Source organism: Zonotrichia albicollis, chromosome 7, assembly GCF_047830755.1.
Source record: "Zonotrichia albicollis isolate bZonAlb1 chromosome 7, bZonAlb1.hap1, whole genome shotgun sequence".
In the NCBI taxonomy this organism is placed as follows: domain Eukaryota; kingdom Metazoa; phylum Chordata; class Aves; order Passeriformes; family Passerellidae; genus Zonotrichia; species Zonotrichia albicollis.
In genome coordinates this window covers 45,291,098-45,317,929 of record NC_133825.1, presented here as the reverse complement: position 1 = coordinate 45,317,929, position 26,832 = coordinate 45,291,098, and the positions used below count along the sequence as shown (strand labels likewise).

Genomic DNA, 26,832 nt, shown 5'->3' with positions numbered 1-26,832 from the left:
TATGTTTCTAGTTAACAGAGCTGTTCTTGCTTTTCATGCACCAGGAGACAAGTCTGTTGTATTTGCATCTGGTTCTTAGCTGAAACACTGACTTCAGGTATCACTTTTAATATTCCCCTGTAATGCAAAAATCTTTGATTTCTGTTGTCTATACCTGTTTCAGTATTTATAGATGGGTGTTGAAAGCATGTGCTAAGTACCTTGTTTTGTTTTGGTTTATCTTCAGGTTCATGCCAGACTGAGCATTTTTCAAAGTTGGGTTTTGTTTACTGCACCCCTCCAGTCAGTCCTACCTATGTGTAGTCTAGAAGGCCTTAAAATGCTTTTAAGATTTTGATGATGATTTATTTCATTTCTAGTTGAATATATGAATATTTGGCCAAGTCAAGATTTTTCTTGCTGTAAAATTGTTTATTGAAACCCATATTTCTTCATCTCAAGACTTAATTCATAGTGCTGCTTTATTTTCTGAAAGCTGGGTTTAAATCCTGTAGGTAAAAAAAAATGGCATTTGCCTTTGATGTTTAAAGGCAGTATAAAAGGAAAATACAATTCTTTCTTCTTTATAGAACAAAGTTGAAGAAAGCAAGTAAGAGTGGTTTAGTAGTAAGGCTGTTATCAAATTTAAATACACATTTGCTACTAATCTAATGAAACGTTTTCTTCCCTGACAGATGCAAAGAGCATAAAACTGCAAAAAATCAGTCACACCTAAATTTCAAGGTTTGAAACACATGGTCTTGTTTTTTTCTGAGTGCAATTTATGAAGAGATCTAGGTGTAAGTAATGTAAGGTGGGAGCACTACTGGAGTTACTCAGCCTGTAATTCAGTTTCTGCATGTTTGAATTTGCTGCCAGAATTTTGCACTCTCTATTTTGGCACACATAAAGCTGCTGGATTGAAGGCACTGAGGAATGTTCCACAAGATTAGGGATAAAAGTTGACCCTGTGAACCTCCTTCTACTAGAAAGTATTGCAAAGGGGTGAGTCAGAGCTTTCTGTGAGTTCAAAGTGAGGAGTGCTGGATGAATTCCCCTGATTTATTTAGGCAAGCCTGAAATAGAATATCATTTTCTACAAGAATTCTCTTCAAGGCTGTTTTATGCTGTGTACCTTGCAGGAAGGTTATGTTTAGATTTACTCTGTGTGTATCTTACTAAAAGATTAAAACCTTTTATTATCTGCTCTTTCACTCAGGTATCTGAATCTTCAGGCAGTAACTGCATTTAGCTAAGGCTTACAAACCTTGGCTTGAAACTAAAAATTATTTGTTGATTTAAGGTTAATAAAACTCAAAAGTGATTCTTGGCTTTGAACTGTGAAAAAAACCCCCAGATCTTAGCATCCAGTCCCACTGCTTCCTTTTTTCAGACCAGGGTTAACCACAGTGCTGTGTTCTTGCAGGCGGTCACTCTGTGCTTTGTGGTGAAACTGAAAATGTCTGTGCTGAAGCATTTAGGTAAAACCCCACAAATGAGTTCCTGCAGGTTCATGATACTCAGTGCATTTCAGCATTGGCTGTTTCAAGTTTGCCAGCCCATCACGAACATCAAGCTGTTGAGATGAACATTGAAGAAGTTTGAAATGTGCTTTTATTGAACCTGTGATTCTCTGAACAGTGTATGGTTTTTGTGCACTAATTCTTGATGAAAAACCTCATTTTCTGGCCAGTGTTTACTTTGCAGTGCAGTATCTAGTCTTATTTTCTACTCTTAACCTTTTAAAGTCTAAAATTGATTTTAAAGGGCTGGGATTTTTTTGCAGAGAAAAGAGAGATTCCTACTTTGAAGGCCTCCTCTTCTCCTTGTTAACATTTCTAATTTTAAGTTCTTATAATCACATAAGTAAGTTCCACCTCTACTGAAATCAGTTGCATTATGTTGATGTAAATGAAATCAGCTTTAAATCATGAGTTGGGGTTCTCACAGTCTATTGATTAATTTTGAGTCTTTCAACTGCAATTTGGTGTTGAAATGAGCTGTGCATTTTATGAATTTTCTGTGGTGTTATTCATAGCTCAGCATGTTCCAGAATAGATTTTTGCAATGGCAACAGCTAAGCACAACTCCTTTCATTTCTTTTCAAATCCAGCTATTTAAATTTAAGTAAAATTACTCTTCAGAATACAAGTCAAATTTTAAAATAGCATCTTTGTCTGAAATCACATTATCAAGCGTGTGTCTGCCTTTTTGGGTGTCTTGCACATTCTCTTTCCCCCTACACACACTCACACCCGTTCCTGACGGTATCAGTGGGAAATTTGCTGAATTTTATCCAAATTCAAAAAGCTGCCCTGGTTTGTGCTGATGAGCAGCCCAAGGTTTGCTCTCACACTGTGTGCTAACAAATCATGCATGTGCAGAATGGAGCAGGAGGAGGCTCACCAAAGCTTTCAGGATCACTTGTAAGGGCACTTGACTATTTGAAGAGATTTCAGTTTTAATGGCACCCTGTTCATTAGGTGAGGTAAGTACTCAGAGCACACCATCCTCTCTATGTTGCCTGGCCTGCAGCCAGAGGTTATGAAACACGTGTGCAGGTTCATTTGTAAGGGGAATTTTGCCTTGTGAAATTAAGGAAAAGCTGGTAAAAAAAAAGGTCTAAAAAGGAGTGTAAAAATGTAGAGATGTGGCATATGGACACTGGCACAGTTTGAATTAAATCATAATTTGCTATATATGGGTATTGCAGCTTATTAGTGGAAAAAGATGCAAAAAACACCACCAAATGAACCATGCCTGAAAACCTCCGCTAAATTCACCTGGAAGGAAAATTTCCTGAAGTCATTTTGTCTGATGAAGCCCTGGCTCTTGAACATGAGAGCAGAACACGGCTCTGAGGGGGCAGGCACTGCTGTGCCCACCTGGGATTCTGCCTCTACAGCAGCATTTTCAAGGAAAAGGGGCAGAAACAAATCTTGGAAACTTTTGTATCAAGGTGGGAAAAGGAACCTTGGATTCTGCAGGTCAATTTGTGGCAGATCTGTACGTCAGGTGTCCTGTTATATGAATGGACAAGGAGCTGGGCTCTCTTGGGTCGGTTGAGCACAATCTGACCTCCAAACATTCTCACAGTTCTTATGTACTCCCTCAGCCCCAAATCCTTGATGTTAAGTCTTGAAGCTAATCTGGTAACTTCTTGTCAGTACACTGGCTCTAAGATGATGTAGTTGTCCTAGGAGTATGAGTTCCTAAGACTTAAAATAGAAACTTTGGGCTTTGTGACCTGAATTCTGAAAGAAAAATAAAACCTGGTGATGTCTGTACTGCTTCAGTGTGAATGTTCTGCCTGGAATACCTGGCACTAGTGGATATGACTATAAAAAGCTTTGGGAAGTGCATGTCCGAGCCGTCTTCTCCCACCTTGCCCCCTGCTCCTTTCCCATGTGCCTCCCCGCGTGTTTTCCCTCTCCCAGCTGTGTCACCCGGCCCTGCTGCTGCCGGGGTGTTACACCCTGCTCCTCTGATGCTTGCATGGAATTTCCACTTGTGGCCCAAATGTGCCTGTCTCACACATCTGCCTGGAAACACCACATGCAGCTGCTGAGCAGTTCCCTCAGCAGAACAGCAAACTTTCATATTTTTTTAATCCACCCCAAAAGCCAAGAAATCTTTACCAGCTAACACAGCCTTTGGCCCCGGTGCCGAAGGCAGAGGTCCAGGGGGTGCAGGCCAAATCCCTTCAGCTGGAAGGTATTGTGCTGTTGTTTATTTTGGAAGCACAGATGCAATTGATTCTTGTGTTCAGTCTTCTGGTGTCACCAGTTCCCAGGAATGAGATCTTGGCCTTGTGCATATAAGTGGAAAATATCCATAATTTTCAGTGAGATGGGGAGCCCATCCAAGTTCCCTCTGCGAACGGAGCTTCTTAGCAATGTGTTACTGTGTGTTCAGGATGGGATTTGGCTGAGGTGGAAATAAAACAACTGTTGACTTGTCTGCTAGCAGTGGTTTCTGTGATTTTTTGTGTGTTGGCGATATTTCCAGTGGGATTTAAGCGCTCCCATTGCCTCCCACTACTGTTTTGCTGAGGTAATTGTCTGTTTGATGGCTCGCAGCTTTGTCAGAATTACACAAACTTCTCACATGCTGGATTTTTGAACAAATACGTTGGTAAAAACATTATTTCTGAAAGTGAAAGTACATTGGTAAAATTGTAATTGCGCTTTTCTGTTCAGAAATAATTGTCCTTTGAAATGTTCGACAAGCAAAGGAGTCACCACTCCAACACAAAAAGCTTGGTGTGTCTATTCTGGTAAGACAAGACACAATTTCATGAAGGTGCCCATCTTGGGAAGTGTTTTTGCTTCTTGCACCTGCTCCAAGGTGGCTAAAGCAAGGACAGGAGGGTGGCTGGTGGTTAAAGCCGGGCGGGGACAGGGACGCTGCTATTGCCTGTCCCCGAGCACGGTGACAGGAGCAGTTCTGGTTGAGGAGCAGGAGCCCTGAGCCGGGCAGAGCTAGAGGCGGGATGGATGAGCGGAGTGCACGGCGATAACAACAGGGCAGTGGGAGCGGGGCCGGCGTGGCTGGGCTGGGCAGGGGGGCTGAGGAGGGGGCAATCCCCGGCCGTGCCACGTTGCACCGGAGGTCCCCGCGCCCCGGGCTCGGCGCTCGGCGCTCGGCGGGGCCGGGCAGGTGCGGGGCTGGCGCCGCTCCCCGGGCGGGGCGGGCCGGGGCGGGGCGGGGCAGCGCGGCCGCCCTCGGGCTCGGCAGCGGGGCCGAGCGGCGCCCGGGATGTTCAACCGGGCCGTGAGCCGGCTCAGCAGGAAGCGGCCGCCCTCAGGTAACGGGGACGGGGCAGCGACCCCCGGGGCGAGCCCGCGGCCGCTCCCGCCGGGGCAGCGCCGGGCCGGGCTGTGGGGGTGAAGCGCGGGGCTCACGGCGGTCCCTGGGCCCCGCCGGAGCTCGGGGCCGCGGCCGGGGCTGCTCGGCGGCCGCTCTGCCCTCAGCGGGGCCGCGGGGGATGCGCGGCCGGGGCGCTTGGGGAGCAGCGCGGAAGGGGGAACTGGGCTCGGCTCCTCTGCTCGGGCTGGTGCCGCCGCAGCCGAGCTTCACTCGGAACTCCGCTGTTACCGGGCCGGGGCGGCAGCCCGGGACATCACAGCGTGCTTGTTCCTTCTCCAAATTGACTTTGAGGAGTTCGCCTGTGGAGGGTTCAAGCCGGAACGGGGATTTCCAGGCAGTAATAATGTAGGACAGCGCGGATCCCTCTGCAGCCCGGCGCTGTGACGCCGTTGGGTGTTTTGTATCCCCGATGCTGCCAGTCTGTCGGTTCCGAGGGGTGATGTCTGACATCTGTCACTGCTGGGACATTTGGGGCAACAGTTGCAATCTCCAAATCCTAGAAAATAATGCTGTGTTTCATGGTGTGCAGGAAGAAGTTGCAATCTTTGTAAGAAAAGCCGAATGAGATCTTTGTCTAGAGTTGTTTGGATTTTCTGGGGTTTTTTTGGGTTGTTTTTTTGGGAGGAGGGGGAGGAGGGCAGGCGGGGAAGGGGATATTTTAAAGGCTATATGTCTGGTGAACACTTCCAGAGATGCTACAAAAGAGGAACGTCCCTTTAGTTTCCTTCCTTATAGTTAAAAGTGGAATCCAGTAGCCATCTGTTGCTAGAGACAGTCAAAAGAGGATGTTGAAGCTCGTGCTCTGAACACCCCACGCGTGAGAGGACAGCTCTGCTGTAGCAAAAAGGTCTAAAATTCAGCTGCTGCTAGGAAAAAACTGTTGTGCGAGGAGTCATCCGCTGATGCTTGGATACATGGAAAGTAAGGGAATTTTCCCTTTTCAGCTGCTTGCTAATGAAGTTTCCCACTGCTTCGTACCTTGGATTTATTAATTCCAGACTGGTGATTGTTGCTGGGTAGGCATTCTGGTGACTGTAGGACAAGACAAGGTACTCAGAGTGCTTTTAAAGTAATAATAAAGGCTCGTGGCTTGCAGATTTATGATCCAGGTGGATGAGGGGAGGAGTGGTCAGAAGTTCTTCAAAAAGAGATGGAAGTGGCTTTTCCTGTTGTACATCTATGCTTAAATGTGGAGTGAGGAATGTGCTGCTTGCATGGTGCTTTTGTCCTTGTGAGTGTTTGTGTGGCTGCTGTTTGTTAGGGGTGTGCGGGCAGGAGATGGGCAGGACAGGCAGCTGGAAGGGATGTGCTCAGCAGGACTCTGAGGGTGTGTGAGCCTGTGCTGCTCGATATGGGGCCACAAAGGCCACGGTATCAACAGCTGGAGAGTGGCAGCAGCTTGGGGAAGGGCTGCGGTGGGCAGTGCTTTGGGAGGCAGGGTGATCAGCGTGGCTAACTCAATTAGCCGTGTCCGAATCACTCCGCTTGATGGGTTCCCGCAGGTTTTTGCTCTTCATGCTTGTCAGAAACAAGGGCCAGGACTGTGAGTTCTGACCTGCAAAGTTGTACATATTGTGTTGATACCTCCTGGGATTTCAGCCCAAGTTCCTGTTTGGAGGACGCAAATATTTGGCATTTTTTGATAGCACCCTTCAGCTGATAATTACGGCGTTCTCAGCGCTGCTCTTACCGTTGTGCCGCGCACAAAGAGCCTTTATCTGCAGCCTGCTGCTGCAGTGCCATTGTGTGATGGCAAGGCAGCTCCTGCGAGCTTTCCCTCTAAAATAACGCTCCAGATAATGCAACTGGCTGAGCATGGAGTGCTCTGAAGAATGGTGCTGTTAAAAGAAGCACTCAATCATTTGCTGCGTTGGTAGGAGCAGCTGGCTGCTCCCCGCACGCCGTGCGAGCCGTGGCGGCTCTGAAGCACATTTCCAACTCAGTGGAAAGTTTGCTTCAGCAGAAACTCTTACAACTGAGCTCTGCTCTGCGTGCCTTGCTGCCTTTCTCTGCCTCTTGCTTCCTAGCCCATGCAAAAGGCAGCAGGCTCTGCTCTGAAATTTAATTAGCCTGTGATAATGTAATAAATGAACTGTGATGTAAGAAATGCAGTTGGCTTATTTATCATCTGATGCGTATTCTGTGCGTTGCTTTGACAGAAATATTGGTGGGAGAACTGCCATTTTGTGATGCCCTTTGTGATGCACAAAATTATCTCCCAGTTTTTAGTAACAGCAAATGTCTGCCTTCCTCATTTAAATGATCATACAGATGTATGTACATTTGGGATCTTGTTATTCAGTGGGATCAAGCTTGTTGTTTCCAAGGCTATATTACTTAACTTTGTCAGCAGATGATTTTAACAGGATCGAGTTGTCTTTTTATAAATATCAGAGATAAATAGGTGTCAGAAGGATCATTCATGTAACTACACTGCTGTATTTCCTCCTCAAATGAATTTTTTCAGACTCATTAACTTGAACTTCAAGGAAAGTATCATTTTTAACGTAATTTAGTAATAGAGATAGATTTGGGGATCAGCTTCTGGAGTCATTTGTGGGAAAAACCTCTTTCCTGTCCTTTAAAAAAAAATCTGAAAATCACATATTAAATCTGCTGCATGAAACCAGCATGTGGAGCGGGAAGTTATGATCCTGACTGAGGGGATGCCAGGTCATTTTTGTATTAGAATAAATGCTGGTGATGGCATATTTAATGGGGTATAATAAAAATACCCAGCAGTTTTAATAGCCTCATAAAATTTCAGGGTGTTTCCTAGTGTCATGTGCAGCCTATTTATGTTTGTGCTGAAGGGGATGTTGATGTTTTGTGGTGGCTGCAGAGGAATGCTGGACATGGGGATTACTTGGGTGGGCAGTGCTGGGAGCTGTAGGCTGGGCTGAGCTGGGATTGCACCTCTGGGATTGCCCAGCACCTGAGACACCCCTCAGCCTCTGCTCTGGGGACAGAAAGGAGGCCAGGGATAAATGGAATAAATGAGGCAAGGGGTAAATGGAAGGGTTGCAATGGACAGACAACCCTTGTCTCTGTGCCAAGGTGTTTTTTGGGTTGTGGGGAGTTGGTTAAGTGAGGAAATAAACTGAGTGACAGTGTTCTGTGCAGGGCTCAGCAGAATGGACAGCAGGACACTCATGTGGGTCCTCCCTTCTGAACCAAAACCAAATTCTGGTTTTGAAGTTAAGGCTGTAGGAGAAGAAGGCAGGGAAAAAGGGAGTAGAGGGAGGAGGGTTTGGAGGCTGACAAGGAGGAGAGAACATGAATGGAGGGGTAAAGTTGGGCTGTGCTGGGTGGGCTGGAAGTGAGAGGAAAATGGGGAAAATGATGATCAGGGAGGCTAGAGAATGGCCAGCAGTATAATGGAAGATCAGTCAAAGCAGCAGAAGAGAAGCAGATTGATGTATCCTGGGTTTCTGGAAGGATTTATCCTGGCCTTTGCCCACCAGGGTTTTTTTTAAGGTTTTCAAGGGGCTAGGTCTGCATTGGCTCATTGAAATGCCCGCTTTACCACTAAGTAATCATTAGTGTCCACTTCAGATTTGACTGGAAAAGACACACTGGAAATCAAATGTTGCCCCTTTGTGTTGTGTGGTTTAGCTCAGAGGGGGAATGGCCTGGCTCTGCAGCTGCAGAAAGAGCTGCCATCCCTCTCCCAGGTGAGCATGAACACAGCAGCACACCCAGCTCCTCAGAGGGCTTTGTGCTCTGCTGCAACACACTCGGCCATTCCCACTCCAACCTCACAGATTTTACTGAGATTGCATGCCCAAATACTTTGAGTCAGGTTTCTAAAACAAATTTTTCAAGTGCTAATCAAGAACCACATCCTTTTGCACGAAGGGGGGCAAACTGAGGCAGGGTTAGCTCGCTGTGCTGCTGTCACATGGGGAGGCTGCAGCTGTGGTTTGGAGACAATCCTTAGGCTCTGGCTCCTGACCTTTAAACTAGCAGAGTTTTTAAAACAAAATCCCCTCCCTGTCAAGGCAGAAGAGATGTTCATTCATTTAGAGCAGTTGGTGAAACAAGCAAACTCCACAGGTCCCCACCATCCAAAGCTCAGGAGCCTCTGCTGTCATGCCAATATTCTGTAAGGCTTTAACCTCGGTTTTATTTCCAGTCACCAGCGGGAAGGGGCATCTGCTAGTGTGTATTTAAATACAAATATTAACATATGTGTATTTCTGCATAGAGAGTTTTTTGAGATACTTAGTGAGGATTAGTTTCATGGTGAAAGAAGTGTTTTTAAAAGCAGAGCTTAAGCAGATGCAGATTTCCAGTAAGTTGGTAGGGAGAAATGAAGGAGTTATAAATAGAAGCTCTACTGGTTGCAGTAAGGGTTTTGTGCATCTCTCCAGTGCACAGTGACCTGAAGTGCAGCTCTTATCCTTCTGACTTCCCTCCTGTGTTCCCAGGGCACTTTGTGTGTGAGAGGAGAGGAGGCTGAGCACTTTATGCCTGTGTTAGAGTTTTTCAGATGAGCAATAGCATTCCTGGAGCTTTCCCAAGTAATGGGGTTTCTGAAGGGTTTTTTGCCATTACCAGCCTTGAATGAAATGTACTTGTTCCTGGGATAGAGAAAATAGGAATTGTATTCCATCTTTCCTGTCTGTGAGAAGGCTGGCTGGCAGATCAGATGTGGCACAGTCCAGTACACCTTGTGAAAGGAGAATTTCAGGGCTTGGAAACAGTAAAATCACCCTCTTGCCCAAAACCAGGCTGACTCAGCTGGAGTGATGCTCTTCTGCTGGGTGTATTTCCTCCCACTGGGCTGGCTTAATATCTTGGACTGGTTCTCCTGCTAAACAAACCATTATTTTTCTTTCTTTCTCTGCTTTTACTGAGCATCCAGCTTCCAGTGATGATTTTCTTCTTAAAAATAAACTTCACATGTGTGACTGGCCAGAAGTTCCTTTAGGGAAGCCAACATTGTTGACAGTGCCAGAAAAGAATATGGACATTGCTGTGGTCATTGTGCTCCCCAGGCAGGAGGTGCTTGGACCTCTCTAAAGCAGTGACACTGCCTCCTTGCATGCTCATGAATTATGTGGCTGTAAGGAGTTTTTGCCTCCTTACAGGCAAAAATTCCTTATGCATGTATGTGTGTGTGTTCATTTTCTGTTTTATGGGGTTTCCTTTAAAGAGAGCAGCAGAAATCAGGAGTGCGGGGGGAAATGGGGGAGACATCCATGTGGCTGATACTTGCCTTTTTCTAAAGAAAATGCTGTTTTGTCCATTTTATTTTTTTTTCCAGAGATAAATGATGGTGAGGGCCACCCAAGCAGCAGCCACCAAGCCCTGAAGGGAACCTCGAAATGGGCCACGTCACTGGAGAACCTCCTGGAAGACCCAGAGGGAGTCAAACGCTTTAGGGTCGATATATTAAATATGGACTAAGCAAAATTCAGGGTTTAAGGCAGAATGAGCCTCAGCATGAAGGGTGCAGCTGTGCCAGCACTGTGAGCAGGGCACACATCCCTCTAGAACTTCTGAGGTGGCTCCTTTTGCCCCCTGCCACTGCAGCCTGTGCTCAAAAGGCACTGGCAAGGCTTTTGGCTGCACCTTCCTAATGGGATCCATCCTCTCTTGCAAGGATTAACAAATTGGATAAGCTGCAGTCCCTGAGCCACTGATCCCTCCTGGCAGGCTTTATTTGTCACTGAGATCCTGGGCTCTCACTTCTCACACGTTGTCCTTAAGCCATGAGTTCCCAGGAGCAATCTGATGACTCTGTGGCTCTTGCTCTGTGTTTAGCAGCTCTACTGAAAATATTCCCTTTCAGTTTACTACAAAGTGTGGGCTGGTGCAGCTCAAAATGGCTTGAAGTTTAATTAGGTGAGGGTGGTGAGTTGGTGTTTCAAGGCCTTCTTGCCATGTTAGATGTAAGAATAGGAACTGCCTACTTCAAAGTGCTTTTGCCATGCTGTACTGATAAAATGCACTGGGATAAAATGGTTTCCTGCCAGACTGGTTTGAAAAAGTGAGGTAAACAAGAATAACAAAATGCTGATTTTAAATTCTTAAAAAAAAAAAAAAAACACCAAAAAACCACCCCCAACTAATCTTGGTGCTGTTTAATTCCCGACATTACTTAGTCTCTATTTTTTAACACTTGAAAGAGAAAACTGATGATCTCAGAGCTATAAAAGTTTCAGTCATTATATTTCATAAATAAATTTAATGTACTTTTTCTCCCTTCCCTCACTTTTGGAGGAATGTGCTGTGTTTAAACAGCAAAGAGAGCACAGCTACATCCTCTGCTTCAGTTTGTTTAAGTGAATTTATTGCCACTGATGATCCCATTTAGAAATACTGTTATTTGTAGAGATTTTACTCATTAAAAATGTCAGAAATGTGCTGCATGAGAATCCCAAGTGATTTGTGACTCTCGTTAAAATGGCTCCTTTTACTCACCTGGGAATGAATTAATCTTTTTCTGGATTTCCCTTTGAGCAGTGGCTGTAAAAGTGCTCGGATTATTTAAGGGAGGCTGAAGAAGCTGTTCCTGTTAGTTACTGATATGGTCTGAGATTAGATGGAGCCCATCCTCCTCCTGGAATGTGCTTTCAAAGAGCAGAATATCACAGTGTTCCATGTCAGCCCTGCAGATGCACAAATGCTTCTGTGACACTGGGCTGGGCAAACCCATGGTGAAGTTATTTGTAGGCAGCTTCTGGTGCTAACAGGGAAAAACAGCTGAGAAACTGGATCCTAACCTTTGTGGCTTTGTTTTTTCTCTTTCCTAGGAATTTTTAAAGAAAGAATTTAGTGAAGAAAACGTTTTGTTCTGGTTAGCATGTGAAGAATTTAAGAAGACACAGGGAAAAAAGCAGGTATGTTTCCTAAATAAATTCTGCTTGTCAACAAAGTTTCCTTAGCTGGAGCTAAAACATCTCTGTTGCATAATGTGCTTTGCATGAATGCAAATAAATATATTTGAAGAAATGGCACTAAAATCATCCTGGTGGAATTGTTTGGAAACAAATCCATTTCTATTTCAAATCAAAACAAAGTGCTGAAATTGTCAAGTTTCCCATGTTTTGAAAACTGAACTTTTTGTAGTTTCTAGGGAATAGCAAGAGTTTTATTAATTCAGTGATGTTGCATCATCTTGTTTGTAAATATGAAGATATTTCATTCAGAACTTTTTTAGAGCATAGCAGCTATTAGCTGGAAATTTACACCACTGTGCTGTCTTAGTGGAACATAAAAATAACAAATGGCCCTAACAAAAATATTTTACAGCACCAAAATGAAACATTTTGCCTTATCAAATTACAAGTTATAAAACATAAGGGGTCTGCTTAAACATTTTTACTTAAATATTTATCCAAATCAATGTATATCTGCAGAGTCTTTTCATTTTGATGACAGCTCTACCTTTCTAGTAGGAAATATTCTATTGGAAAATTTTTCAACCAGGCTCCTTCAGTAAGTTTTCTTCTACTGCTTTGATCTTGGCTTACATTTAGATCCACCAGGAGCAGAGGATCCACTTTCACATTTAGACTTTGAAGCCCACAGAGTCAGGCCTAAGATATGTACCATGTTTTGTTTGCTTGTTTCTCAAAATGTTTTTTGTGCTTTTTTTTTTGTTTGTTTTGTTGTTTTCTTGAGAAATTTCAAATTTATCTGATCTTTAAGAGCTCATTGTGTGAGTATGAAATTAAGTAGCATCAAAACTCCAAGTGAGTATCTTTGTCCTTGAGTGTCAGACTCCTAAAGGTATTTTGCTTTGAAATCCCACTTTTATGCTTTTTATCTGAGGTAGCTCTTGTTGCCAAACGGCACAATTGGCACCATGAGGAGGTGAGAGTGGGAAAATGCCCTTAAACCTCTTCCAAGTGAATCACAGAATCACAGAATGACCAGGTTGGAAGAGACTTTCAAGATCATCAAGTCCAACCCAGCCCCAACCCCTCAGCTAAACCCTGGCCCCCAGTGCCACATCCAGGCTTTGTTAAACACACCCAGGGATGGGGACTGCACCACCTCCCTGGGCAGCCATTCCAGAGCTTTCTCACCCTTTCTGTAAAATCTTTTCCCTGCTATCCAGCCTGTATTTCCCTTGAGGCTGTGTGCTCTGGTTGTGTCAGTTCATGGAGAAAGAGCCCAGCCCCAGCTGAGCTCTGAGGTGTTAGAACACGGGTAGGCCTCAATGGACTTAAAGGTCTCTTCCAACCTAGAAATTCTGTGATTCTGTGAGCACAGGCACCTTTCAGGAGCTGTGAGAGTGATGGGGGCAGCCCTGAGTCTCCTTTTCTCCAGGCTGAGCCCCCCCGGCTCCCTCAGGGTTCCTCTCAGGGTTTGTGTTCCAGCCCCTCTGGGTGTGCTCAGTGTCCCAAGGTCCTGCCCAAGCTGAGGGCCCAGAGCTGGGCACAGCACTCAGGGTGTGCCCTCACAGTGCCCAGGGCAGGGCAGAGTGACCTCCCTGCTCCTCTGGCCACTCCATTCCTGCTCCAGGCCAGCAGCCTTTGGCCTCCTTGGCCCCAGGGCACTGCTGGCTCCTGTCCATCTGTCTGTCCATCAGTGCCCCCAGGTCCCCTTGTGCCTGGGCATTGTTCACCCACACCATCCCCAGCCCAGAGCACTGCAGGGGTTATTGTGGCCAAAATGCAGGAATGGGCACTTGGACTTATTAAACTTCATCCTATTAGACTCTGCCCATCCATCCAACCCTTCCAAGTCTCCCTGCAGAGCCCTCCTGCCTTCCAACAGATGGACACAGCTCCCAGCTCAGTGTTGTCCGTAAATTTTCTAATGAAATTTATTTACTTTATTTATTTTATTAATGAAATTTACTGATGAAAGACTCAATCCCCTCATCCATGTCACCAATAAAGACATTGACCAGAGCTGGCCCCAGCACAGAGCCCTGAGGGACACCCCTGGTGCCAGGCCCCAGCTGGGTGCAGCACCATCCCCACCCCTTTCTGGCCCATCCAGGCAGGTCTGAGCCCAGCACTGAGGGCTCCTGTGCCAGCCCTGGGCTGCAGCTTTCCCAGGAGTGCTGTGGGATTGGATGTGCTTGGAGGAACACCAGGAATGCCCAGGAACAGCAATCAGATAGGAGAGATGGGCTAGGAAAGGTGTTAAGAAGTGCAGGCATAAGAGGGCTGTGTCCAGACTGCAGATTCCTCTCTTAAAGTCAGTCAAATGTTGTCAGCTTAAACACTTTCCTAGCAGATTTTCAACAGGAAAAAAATTTCCCTGTCTGTCCAAACAATGCATTTTGGGTAGGGGAGTCTACTTTCTGTAAATATCCTGTGTTTTGCACTGAAAAAAAAATCCCCTCAAAACAATTTTGCTGGGTTTAGCTGTGAGGTTTTTTTGAGTATTGATAAATCCATAAAAATACAACAAAACTGGTTTTTTTTTTGCAAGAAGAGGGAAATGTTCAATTTGTCTGTGAACTTTGTAACATTTAGTAATTCCAGTTTTGTGTATTCAGCTGCTTCCCTCCCTCATTAAGGTCCAGGAATACAGAAAGTCTTGAGGAAAGAACAACCAGTCAGTCAACTTTTCTGTAAAGTCCCACGCTTTCAGTGGGATAATAATCATATTTTCCCTTGCTAAATAATTTCCATATTTCTAGCTGATTTAGGATTGCTAATTTAGGATGCCAGTAGAGAAAATGTTCAAGTGATGTACAGGGATAGGAGCTTGGTGAATCCTTCAATGAATTGCCAAATGAATGGACAGAGATTTAACTAGGTTCTATTTAGGTTAATTATCCAGTACCAGTCATTCCATAGTGTGGTCAGCCTGGAGTCTGGGGTTGCCCAAATTATTATAACTAAAGCCTGAATAAATGTGCTTTAGGATGACACAGACTTACAGTAAATTTTTGTAGCTACTGCTTATGGGTGGCTTTGTTTAGATAATTTACAAAGCTAGGAAAAGCACTAAAAATAGAAATCTTTCCAGTGTTTATGGTAGCATGAAGCGTGGATTTTTCTTCTGGAAGTGACTCTTGCAGAAGTGCCTTTTCATCTCTCCATTGTGCACACAGCATTCTAAAAACAGCTTTTTTACTTGTTTTGTAGCTCACTTCTCCTTAAAACTGGTTTCCCACACAGATTAGCTCACAGGCACTGAGGCTCTTGGTCAGATGAAGCTGATATCAATTTAACCCAGATTGGAGGAGTTCCAGGGAGGCCACGGAGATGCTCCAAGGGCTGAAGAAGCTCTGCTGCTCTGCTCTGGAGCCAGGCTGGGAGAGCTGGGGGTGGGCAAGAGAAGGCTCCAGGGACACTTTGAGGGCCTAAAGGGGCTTGAAGAGAGCTGGGGAGGGACTTTGGACACAGGAATGGAGGGACAAAACAGGGAAATGGCCTCAAACTGACATGGGGCAAGTTTAGATAAAGAGGAAAATTCTTTATGGAATAAAGAGAAGGAAATTCTTTAATGTGAGGATGGTGACACACTGGAACTGGTTTCCCAGAGAGGTGATCAGTGCCCCATCCTTGGAAATGTTCAGTGCCAGGCTGGATGGGCTCTGAGCAATCTGATCTAGTTGGGGATGTCCCCTGTCCCTGCAGGGGTTGGAAGTAGCTGAGTAATTTCAAAAAGTAACTTCAAACTTACTTTATCTCAAAATTAAAGTTATTTCAAACCCTAACCATTCCATTATTCTATGACCGGGATTTTTCCCCTCCTATTTTTAAACTTTTCATTACTGGAGGTGAGAGCTCTGCTCTGGACTTCTTCTTGGTCAATTTAAACCTTTCCAAAGGTCAGCATAGAGCAGTGGGTTAAGCATCCCTGGTGCCAGGGATATTTCTTGTTGTCCTTTCTCTGCCAGCCTGGGGCAGTGTTTGGGTTTGTAGAGGCTGCTGCTCCATCAGTGGATGAGTCAGGGAGCAGGGCAGATCTTTGGCAGCTGCAGAGCGAGGCAGCAGGCAGAGTGCATTGCTGCTCTAGGCAGGTTTATGGTGGGTTCAGCCCCCCTTCTTCTAGCAGAAAGGTACAAAGCTCCCCCTCAGCTTGAGACACATCTTTGTGACTAAAAAAAAAAAAAATTCCTTTAAAATTGAAGTTAAAATACAAATTTAATGTTTGGTGAAGCTTGAGAAAACAATGGGGTCAAGTCAACTCGTAGCAGTGAGTTCTGCTGCCACCCTTGTGTTAGGGCATGAATTTAATTACTGAAATGGGAGTGGTGGGGATAAGGGAATGAAATTTAACTCTAAATATTTTGCTGGAGTTAGACACATGTTGTTGCATTTGTGACTGTTAATGAAATAAACAACATGTCAGTCGTGCTGCTTCCCAGGGTTTAAATGTTTCTCCTCTTGCAGCCGAGCTTCAAAAATAAATTACAGATTGTAATAAATGAAAATAAATTGCAGATTGTAATAAATGCTTCCAACAACAGGGAATATTTTCAGCTATTGCTAAAACCCACCAAAATGTCCATGTTGAAGTTCTGTAGTGAATGATTCCAGAACAAAGCCCTGTATATTCAGGGGTTTCTTCTGTTGCTTCCCATGTGGAATGCAGCAAGGGTTGAGCAGGGCTGGGTGATGCTGCACAGCTGGAGCCTGGTCTGGTGAGCATCTGGGGCTCCCTTCACCTCGTTTGGGAGCCACACATGCTTGGGAGCTGAGCTTGACCCCAGGAAAGGAAGTGGGGAGGAATATTGGATGCACTGGAAATAGCGAGGGGGGTTTGCTGTGGACAGAACTTCCTACTCCAAATGGGAATCTGGCAGGGAGACTGGGGAGAGCACACAGATGGAGCTGGGGACTGCCAGCACTCCTTCAATAACCACCTGTGAACAGGAGCCCAGTTTAAGAGCTGTTCCAGTTCCAGAGTCCCCTGAGCTGAGGCTGCTGCAGAGCAGAGAATGTCACCGAGCGAACAGGGACAATCTCTGCCTCCTCCACCTGAACCTGGCTCTGCCTGAGTGACATTTGGGGGGTGTATGAGCACACTGGCAGCTTTGACTGTTCTTTCTTTTTAAAGCAAATTATAAGCTGTAGTTAATCAGCTGCTGTGCTGCTGAAGCACAGAGCAGTTCTATTTGCAGCAGAACCTGTAACCTTCAGCTGAGCAAAATTTCCAAATTTCCCCACTGCTGTAAAGCCAGGTCCTCTGTGTCTCTGCAATGGCCTCCTCTCCCTACCACAGCTCTTTCACTTCCTTTCTTTGTTATTCTTCCTCACAAAATCCAAAGAGCCTCCCTGTTTCAGCAGCCTCCCACACAGTCCTGTTGTTCCTCTCCATGCTCTTTAAACTTCCCCACAGTTACTTCTAGTTTTGTGTTCCCTCTCCAGCCTCCCTCTGCTCCTTCTCTGTAGTGCCCAGCTTGCTCCTGTGTCCTTGGGCAAGCAGCTACATCTGCCTTGATTAGCCAGCAGCAGAGAACATCCTGGCAGTTCAAGCACAGCAGAGAACTTCTGACTGCAGCTTTTCCCTTGGTGCTTGTGCTGCTTTTCCTCTCCCTTTCTTTTCTCCTGCTGGTTTTCCATTGACTCAGCAGGAGTGTAATATTTTTCTCAGTCCTTTGCCCCTCTCTCAGGTATGGCTGAGATTGGACAGCAGGTTCAGAAGTCATTTGGGTGGCACTGGCAATACAATTGCTCATGCAATAATAGCTGAAGGCCCCTTTGCTGTGCCCTCATTAGGACATTAACTTTGCCACTTGTAGCAGTCACACCTTTGATCCCTTGGATTAATTGGTCATTTAGAACAGAAGTGGCTGACCCAGTCCTCCCTGAGCTGTGAAACAAGTTGGAAATGGTTAAAAACAGTTCATTGTGACCTAATGCACTTGACAGGTAATGTTCTACCCACCAGATGAATAATGAGTTTTAAAAAGGAACTCTAGAGCATGGGTGTCCCCTCCAGCAGTGAGAGTCCCCAGCTCTTTAGGCCTCCTGAATGTTCAAGCACATGGAGCTTTTCTCCCAATTACCCCTGAGTGTAAATGTACCTCAGCTGTAAAACATGGAAGTAATTCTGAGACTCCTTCATGGGCAGGATTTAAATGCTTCCTTCTTCAAGCCCCATCCCCATCAAAGGCACATCCCTTTGGCTGCTGTGGTTGCTCATTAGGGGCACCCTGGGGACCCTGCTGAGTGCCCAGGGCTCAGATGGCCCAGAGCAGCTGCTGGCTCTCAGCAGGCAGAATTCACATTGCAGCAGGGGCTGGGCCCTTGCCTGCCTTGGTTCTCCTCTCCCTCTCTGGCTTCCTCTCATCCAGCCATCTGTTAAGGGGCCTTTCCTTGAACTTCAGGGGATTGTGGCCACTCACTGCTTTGAAGATGCTGGTTGGGGTCAAGATGTTATTGCTGTTATTTGTTTGACAAGGGAAGAGCTCTGAAATAGGGCAAATACCAACAAACAGCTTTAGGCAGGTCAGGCCCTTATTTATCAACTCTCAGAGCCTATTGAGAGTCTTCTCATTGCCAATTAGCCAAGCTGTTGCTGTTTTCTTAATTTGTTTTTTTCACTCTATTTTCCCTTGTAGCAAGTTCCCAGTTTTTCTTCCTCTGGGTTTCTCACCCATACTGATGACCTGTTAGGAAAACCATTTGTCTCAAAAGCAAAGACAAGGTGCAGCTGATGATGCTGAGCAGTTTTACACTGGCTGCTGAGATTCAAGCATCCCAACCTGCTGAATTCTGGCAGCTTTCACTGATCCCAGTGTAGCTTTTGGCCTGTTCCTCTTCCAGTACAAATGAACATAACACAAGTGAGATAAACCTGATGCAACAACATTCCCACAGCAAATAACTCTTTAAATAAATGTCCTTTTGCAGATGCAGGAAAAAGCTAAAGAGATTTACATGACTTTCCTGTCCAGCAAAGCTTCCTCCCAGGTCAATGTTGAGGGGCAGTCCCGTCTGAGTGAGACCATCCTGGAGACACCTCACCCTCTCATGTTCCAGAAGCTCCAGGACCAGGTAAAGTTATTTATTTCAACAACACAGTTTCATTCATTTTTGTCTGGTTTTGGTGAGTTCTGCTTTCCAGCCATCATTGAACAGGTAAGCACAGAGCTGGGTTGTCCATGCTGGGGGTATTAATGCAGCTGCTCTGAGATATTCCAGTTCTTGGCCCCATCTGACTGCAACCAATTAATTAAGAGATTCAATACAATCATTCTAATTCCAGCTCAGGACCTTCCTGGACAACTGGCTGGAGTTTTCTCCAGGGTCCCTGCGTGGGTAGCATGAGAATCACCCAGACTAACTCAGAGCCTTTGTTTTCCTGTGTATTCACTTGTTCTGAGTCATTGCTGATGTTTGTTTCTGTAGTTGCCCCTGGTTTCCTTGAGAGCTCAAATTTCTTCATTTTACTTTGCTTTGGTATTTATCTTGATATGAATGTAGCACAGTTTGATGAAAACTCTCCTCTTCTGCAACATGCAAGACTTAGAGGAGTTGGTCTCTGCTTTGCCTTTCCCTAAAGAACCTGGGAGGTCTGGTAGAAATTAGCAATTTTGCAGGCATGTCTTTAGGTGGTAAATTTTCTTGATATTCAGCTGATTTCAAAGCATAAGTTATGAAGTGAGTCATTCTTATCTGCAGCTTTCCAGCACTTGCAGTACTATTTTTAATTCCTGTACCATCCTCAGGACTACCTGTATTTTCCACTTGGCTCTTTCCTTTTGTGGAGAAACAGCTCAGTGATTTAAACAGGGTTTTCAGCCCATTTCAATCAGGTATTGAATACACTGGCTGGGGCACTTGGAGGGCTCTGAGGAGCAAAGGTTCTGCTGTTTTTCAGGCAGATTCCAAGACATTACCAGTGGAAATACCTGAAATCCAATTTCCATGTGAAGAAACAGAGTTTTTAATGGAAAAAGTTCTGACCTGGGGAAAGGGAAGGAGCTGTTCTGGTAGATCTTAGCTGTGCAGTTCAGGATGAGTGGAGCTGGAGAGAACACTGGAGTTAAAATATTTGCTGTTTATAAATGACATGCACATGGAGAGCCAAGGATCAGCAATACCTGAACTGGAAACACACTGGGCTAATGGTGGAGGAATCCCTCTAGTGTGGGAAGAAAATCTGTGAGCTTTTAAAAACAAATGCAGAGCATTTATGGGTCATTGCAAGTTTCCAGTCCTTGAAGCTACTGTTTATTGCTGTTAGATAATGGCTCAGAAGAGTTATGGTCTTCTGCAGCTTTCAATCCTTATAAAGTTATGAGGAGTGGTGTAATTTGTTCTCTGCAGAGCAGAGCTGAGCACTGCTGGCACTGTGGGTTTGGAGGAGAAGGCAGAGCTGGGAGGCCACAGCCTGGTGTTCAGCAGTGCTGGTAACAGGAGCTTTATTCTGCAGAGAGCTCCTGGTTTCACTGGGGACACTGGTGGGGTTGGCTGGGGACACTGGTGGGGTGTCTCTGCTGCCCATGGGCTGCCCCAGCTGCCCCCAGAGAGTCCCTCGTTTAACTGGGGACACTGGTGAGGTGTGGCTCTTCCCATGGGGTGATCCCAGCTGCCCCCAGAGAGCTCTGGTTTAACTGGGGACACTGGTGGGGTTTGGCTGCTGCTCATGAGGTGACCCCAGAGAGCTCCTGGTTTGACAGGGGACACTGGTGGGGTTGGCTGGGGACACTGGTGGGGTGTCTCTGCTGCCCATGGGGTGGCCCAGCTGCCGCCAGAGAGTTCCTGGTTTAACTGGGGACACTGGTGAGGTGTGGCTCTTTTCCCTTGGTGCTTGTGCTGCTTTTCCTCTCCCTTTCTTTTCTCCTGCTGGTTTTCCATTGACTCAGCAGGAGGGTAATATTTTTCTCAGTCCTTTGCCCCTCTCTCAGGTATGGCTGAGATTGGACAGCAGGTTCAGAAGTCATCTGGCAGAAGTCATCCACAGCCCATGGAGTGATCCCAGCTGCCCCCAAAGAGCTCCTGGTTTAACTGGGGACACTGGTGGGCTGTGGCTGATGCCCCTAGAGAGCTCTTGATTTAACTGGGGACACTGGTGGGGTTTGGCTGCTGCTCATGAGGTGACCCCAGAGAGCTCCTGGTTTCACTGGGGACACTGGTGGGGTTGGCTGGGGACACTGGTGGGGTGTCTCTGCTGCCCATGCGCTGCCCCAGCTGCCCCCAGAGAGCTCTGGTTTAACTGGGGACACTGGTGAGGTGTCTCTGCTGCCCATGGAGTGGCCCCAGCTGCCCCCAGGCCATTTCTTTGTGCTGGATGGAATGGGATGAGAGTGGATCACAGAAACCCACTTACTCCAGAATGCTTCTTGGGCAAATGTTCCAGCTCCACCAAGCAGTGAGAGGAGGAGGAGGAGGGAGGGGGAAGAGAGGGTTCTGCTTTGGCACACGATTGGGAACTCTGCTCTGTGTATTTGGCTGCCCAGACTGCACAAGACCTTCATCTTCAATGCTCTTTCTCTCTGGGAGATGCTTTAAGTGATACCAGGAGCAAGAGGGGTCTAAGTTCTTAACAGGCATGATGTTTTAACAGGAAATGTCTTCCTCACAATATTTTTTCCCCTTGAGCTTGTTGAATAAATTTAATTATATTGTAGTTAGCCAGTGCCAGGAGGGATAATCTGACTTTGCTAATTCAGGAAGAGTTCAGACCCTGGAGATCAGGCTCTACACAGAATGGGTGTTTTGGGATGTTTTTTCCTATTCCAATATGTATCTTTAATAATATTTCCACAGTTTTAGGCAATAACTTAAATATTTAAACATGTAAACAAGCACTGGTTAGTAAAATCCAGTAAATTGCTGGTTAGTAATTTACTTGCAAGGGAGCAATTTCAGCAAATGCACAGACAAGGACAGTCAAATTTTAAGTGTTTGGCTGTATCTGTCCAGGTTCCTCAAGGATGTGAAATGAAAAAAGCAGTTTGAGATTGGTTTTTTCCTCCTAGCAGAGAGTTGTGTTAGCTGATTGTGCTGTCATTTACAAGTGAGGCCTGTAAAGGTAAAGCTGAGTTATCCACACATGGAGTAGGCACATCTGCAGGTGAGAACCCAGGAATTTGTCTTGGAAATTCAGTTATTCTGAGTATCAGAAAAAATAATCTGTCCTGAACCATGACTCAGAGAGGCTCCATCAGTGAAATAACAGACTGAGGGTGAGGCTGGCTTTGGTTTTGCCTCAATTATAGTTTTGAAGTTTACTTTTTTCTCTTCCCCTCTGTTTCAACACCAAGCAAAATATAGTCCTGACCTTGACACCTGAACAGATTCCAGGCTTCTCTCCCAACCCTTTTGTTTTCAAAAAACTCCAAAAGAAAAAGGGTTTTGTTGTTTTGGTTTTTTTTTTTGGTCTGCAGTGGGTATAAATAGAAGAGCAGAAGTGATGCTGAGGGATGAGCCTGAGCTCACAGGCCCTGGGAGACAAAAGCTGTGCTTGGGGCTGACTTTGTGTTCCCATGCTGGCTGTGAGAAGCTCCTGGCCTGGTGAAAAGTGTAATTACACAAGTTTAACCCACCAGCAATTTAAACCCACATTTTAACTGGCAAAGCACATCTGTACCAGGTCAGCTCTTTGTGGCAGGTTCCTGCAACATTTCTCATCTGGCCTGAGACCACTCTTGGCACGCTGCCCCTTGGAGAGCTGCAAGTGTATTTCTTTAAAATGTAATGCTCTACTACAGACAGAACATTGTGCAGACAATACATTGAAATTAAAGCATCCTTCTCACTGAAAATCTCATTTTGCTGAGTTCATTTGCTTTGTATTTTCCCTCCTCTTCCCAGATATTCAACCTCATGAAGTATGACAGCTACAGCCGCTTCCTGAAGTCAGACATCTTCCTAAACCATAAGAAGAGTGAGGAGCAAGAGGAGAACTCCCCAGAGGCTCAGACTGCAGCTAAAAGAGCATCAAGAATTTACAACACATGAGACACAATGGATCTCCTCAGGAGAGGCCCTACAATAAGGAAATTACACTCAGGAACAGTCTAGGTTCATAGCAGTTGCATTTAGGGCTTGGAAAGCTCAGAACATTTTTAGGAGATACTTACCTTCTTAATTGCTTGAATGACTAATTGTTTTTGCATGATAGCTATTAACCAAGCACCCATGGAAGGACTGTTCCCCAGCTAAAATGCTGAGGTATTCCTCCCTAGCATGAATTTCCTTTCATACTTCACAAGTTAAAATGCTTTCAGTTCTTTTATTTTCCTTTGTGAGGCATCTTGGTGATGAGAAATGGGAGATAGCGTGGTTGGGTTTTTATTTTTGCCTTGTAATTTTTATTTGGGACTAGCTTTTACATCCTGAACTGCTGGGAGAAGCAGCTGAGGAGAACGTTTCACATTAGTTTGTGGGTGAGTCATTCACAGCTAATTTAATCATAAAGGGACAGCATCTTTCAGGGTTAAGCTCAGTAGAATCCAATCCCTTCCTGTGTTACTTTGTTCTATCAGGGTGATGTCTGTTTTGCTTTGCCTTTATTGCTGAATCAAAACACTTCCCTAGTCATGATTTTCATTTTTGTATCTCCTGAATTTCCCCTCTTTTTGCAGTAGACAATCACCTTCTTCAGAGGATGGGAGAGCCTCTATTCCCTTGGGAGCAAAGGCTCTAAAAGAGGCAGAATCTCTGAAGAACTCCTAACTGCCATTAGGAAATGTGACAGCAAATGAGTAAATGTCCCTCTCAGGGCACACTGGTCTCAGCAAGGCTTGGCTTTGTCCCTCATACCAGTGTGACATCAGATGCTGCTATCAGGAAGCATCTGGTCTCTCCCAGGTCTCCTGACCAATCCTGCTCTGGGCACCGACTGTGCTTTGGCAAACGACCAGCACACCAAATCTGCTTTTGTTTTACTCTTTTTTTTTTTTTTTTCCTGCTAAAATCACCCTGCAGAATTTTTTTTTTGCCCCACTCAAATATTTCAGGGTTTCCTAATTGTGATTTTGGAGAGCTGCAGTGGAACAGGGAGTTGGGTTTGGGGTTCAGCCACTCTCACATCAAGCTCAAGTGCAAGGGGAGTTTATTTCTGCCCTGTGCAGTCAAAGATTGGTGGAAAAAGACCAATTCCCATTCCCAGTGAGCATTCCATGTTGTCCTGGGAATGTGTCAGCACTGCAAAGCACATTTTGCCATAGAGTTTTTCATGTGTTCATGTATTTTTTTGATTAATTCACTGCAGTTGTTACTAAATTGCAGTTAAAGCTGGGAAAGTGTATTAGCTACTTGCTCTATTTACAAGCTTCACAGCTGTAGTCTGGCTGTTTCCCACTCTCTCATTATTTACTCTTCCAATTTTTGCACTGCTCGTCTTGAACTTTTGTTTATGTGCTGGCTAATCTAAATGCACAGTTAGCTTTTGAACATTTTGTACTTTTTTTTTTTTTTGTCAGAAAGGCCAGATATATTTCATACATTGCTGTCACAATCAATGTTTAAAAATCTAAGTCTAGTTTGTCATTTTTGAGAATGCAGACTCACTTGGTAGACTTGATTATTTCTTTTAACTCTGAGCCACTCTTGCAGGTATTGTGTAAAGGAAGTTTTTTCCATAGGCTTTTCCCTAGTTAAAAGTGGGCATGGAAGTTCTGATTCTTCCCCTAGAGCTCCGTACCCTGTTCATTTTTAGGAAATCAAAGAAAGAAGAGGTCAGTGCCTCCACAATTATGCATGTTGTAAGGTGTAATTCTTATGCACTGAGTTAATGTTCTTTTTTATGCTCTTGAAAGATTTAATGGTGAAGTCCTATTACTTCAGGCACTTTCAGTGGTATTTGACCTCATGCTTAAGCTGTATTTCAATGTTTTACTGAATAAGAATGAACTAAACATGTGCATGACTCTTTTTTTTTTTCTTTTTTTCCTCTGCTGAGGCCTTGGAAATGGGACCATCCAGTTCTGGACTTGCCAACTATTTGTAATCTCAGGATTACCTCTTTTGAAAATCCTCTGTAAAAACAAAACTCTTAATGCCTGCCACAGCAGAGGACAGAACTTCTGATAGCATTGAAGCCCTTGGGAGTGGGCAGCTCAACCAGTTTAGGATGTGGGATTTGTATTTTCCCAGTGTTTGCTGCATTAGTCTTAGTGATACTGAAAAATTCAGCATGGGGCCGTTCATGGGAAAGATGCAGAACGAGCTCTTACCACATTCATCACATGGATGCACACTAGATTCATTTTTAATCATATTGATTTTAAAAATGCATGAGCAAGGCAGGAGAGTCTTTGACTGTCATGTTTTAAAAGGGTAATAATAGAAAACAAAACCAGGAGCCTTATGAACAAAGGTGGGGTGTTAAAGAGAGACAATAAGTTTGTAGCTGCTTATGAACAATATTTCCTTGGCAATATGTTCCCTTTCAGGTACTGTCTTTGCTTGCTCAGAGCAAATGCCCCACATGAGTAGACACAAAGGTGCTTTACACTACCACAGAATGAAAGTTACTTATTAAGAAATGGAAATGGATTTTTCAGCAGCATCTCTAATCCTATCATGTTTATTTCAGTACCTATTATGTTCCTAACCTAATGTACCTTAACCCACAAAATTCTTCATCTTTGAGTTGCTCTTTTTACCTCAGAGGTAAAAAGTTGTTGCACCATTCTCTTTGTGGTGCTTGGGTTTGTTTGATTTCTCTACAACACCCACAAGTAGACTTGGAATGTGCAGAAAGCAAAGATGTTTTTCCTATTCATTAGATTATCTGTATTTTTCAGTAAAAGGGCAATCAAATTAAACCCATGCAAGCAGATGCCTGTAATTGCAATTTGTGTATATGTGGGGAAAATTGGTATTATTACAAACTTGCTCCTGGAAAGAGGTGACACTTGCTCCATGTGGCACAGAACAGCTCACACAGATAGAACTGTTTCCCTGGGAGTAAATCCTTATTCCAGGAACAACTGTAAACACTGCATCCAACCTCAGGCTGTAAGTGGGTGCTCAGAGTTGCTTCATGTAGAGATTAAAGATAGGATCTACTCCCTCTCATAGAACTTACACTGAAGGTATGAGCACACAAAACAAGCAAAAGAAGTTTCATGCCTGATTGCATGCCTTAAACTCTACCCTATTTTGTGTTTCTCAGCTGAAAAATAAAAAATACTCTACAAATACACCAAATCTGTGTGCTGACAGGTGTTTTATGTTCTGAACAGAGTTTGGGTTGAGATGGCTCCGTGTCCCATGAGGATCCCATTTTCAGCTCTCACAGTTTACACTCTGCCCTGGTGTGTGGGGTTTTTTTCCTTGGAAGAAGGAAGGGGCTCACTTCTGCCTGGGCTCTGAACAAATTGCAGTAAGTCAGGGGAAGATGGACAAGAGAAGATGCTTTTTGTACCTGCTCCATCTACCTGGGCTCTGAACAGATTGCAGTAAGTCGCTTGCACAGGGGAAGATGCTTCTTGTGCTCCATCTCCATTTCTTTGTTCCTGCTGCATTTCTTTCATTGCACTGGTGTGGAGAAGGAGGGTTTGAAAAATCAGAGTGGGGGGAGAGAAAAAGATTTTAATGTTCCTGTCTGGATAACAGTTTGGAATGTGCTTGGTTTTTTACTGACAATTCAGACATTTTAAGTGGGTTAAAAACTATTTAGGTCGGTGATGCAGAGAGGTCCTGTATAATTGTGTGACTGATCCAAAGATGAAAAGTGGTATAAACTCCCTTATATAAATTGTTTATAACTCTTTTTAGCCTAAAATAGGGCAGCAAGTCCTACAAAGTGATGCATTTTTTGGCCCGATGTCCCCCCTGACAAACCAGAAGCCCTGTTTACACGACAGCGATGATTTCCCCATGCCAGAAGCAGTTCCTCTGCTTTGCATCCAGCACAGCTCATGTCCCAGGGCTTTTGGCAAAGCCTCGGTGCAAAGTGAGCGGTGGGGCATCCTTGATCCATCCTTTATCCCCAGGATTTCTGGGATTTTGCTGTGCTGCCACAGCAGCCGCAGTTCCGATCGCTCCCGTCTGGCTGTGATTAAGGGAAAAATGCTTCTCATCAGGGCTCTTCCATCCTGACCGATCCTGTGCAGATCCAAGGCAGCCAGGAGTTAAAAAGTTCCCCATTCCCATT

General features: G+C 44.9%; 1 protein-coding gene across 2 annotated transcripts; it reads left to right on the top strand.

The window, feature by feature from the left end:
* Positions 1-4,643: 4,643 nt before the first annotated feature.
* RGS10 (regulator of G protein signaling 10) lies at positions 4,644-25,883 on the top strand. Of its 2 annotated transcripts, XM_005489847.2 has the most exons (6): positions 4,652-4,786; positions 5,569-5,769; positions 10,118-10,236; positions 11,610-11,696; positions 18,630-18,773; positions 22,539-25,883. In XM_005489847.2, the coding sequence occupies exons 2-6, from the start codon at positions 5,751-5,753 to the stop codon at positions 22,683-22,685; spliced, it is 516 nt and encodes a 171-aa protein (XP_005489904.1). In that variant the 5' UTR covers positions 4,652-4,786; positions 5,569-5,750; the 3' UTR covers positions 22,686-25,883. The 2 variants fall into 2 exon arrangements, with proteins under 2 accessions (XP_005489903.1, XP_005489904.1); XM_005489846.4 differs by lacking the exon at positions 5,569-5,769 and having other exon boundaries at positions 4,644-4,786.
* Positions 25,884-26,832: the final 949 nt, after the last annotated feature.

Bases quoted from the DNA above. Each gene is read 5' to 3' on its own strand.
- RGS10 (XM_005489846.4), top strand. From the start codon at position 4,738: ATGTTCAACCGGGCCGTGAGCCGGCTCAGCAGGAAGCGGCCGCCCTCA. The intron at 4,787-10,117 runs GTAACGGGGACG...TTTTTTTTCCAG, and splicing joins CAGGAAGCGGCCGCCCTCAG to AGATAAATGATGGTGAGGGC. The intron at 10,237-11,609 runs GTCGATATATTA...TCTCTTTCCTAG, and splicing joins AGGGAGTCAAACGCTTTAGG to GAATTTTTAAAGAAAGAATT.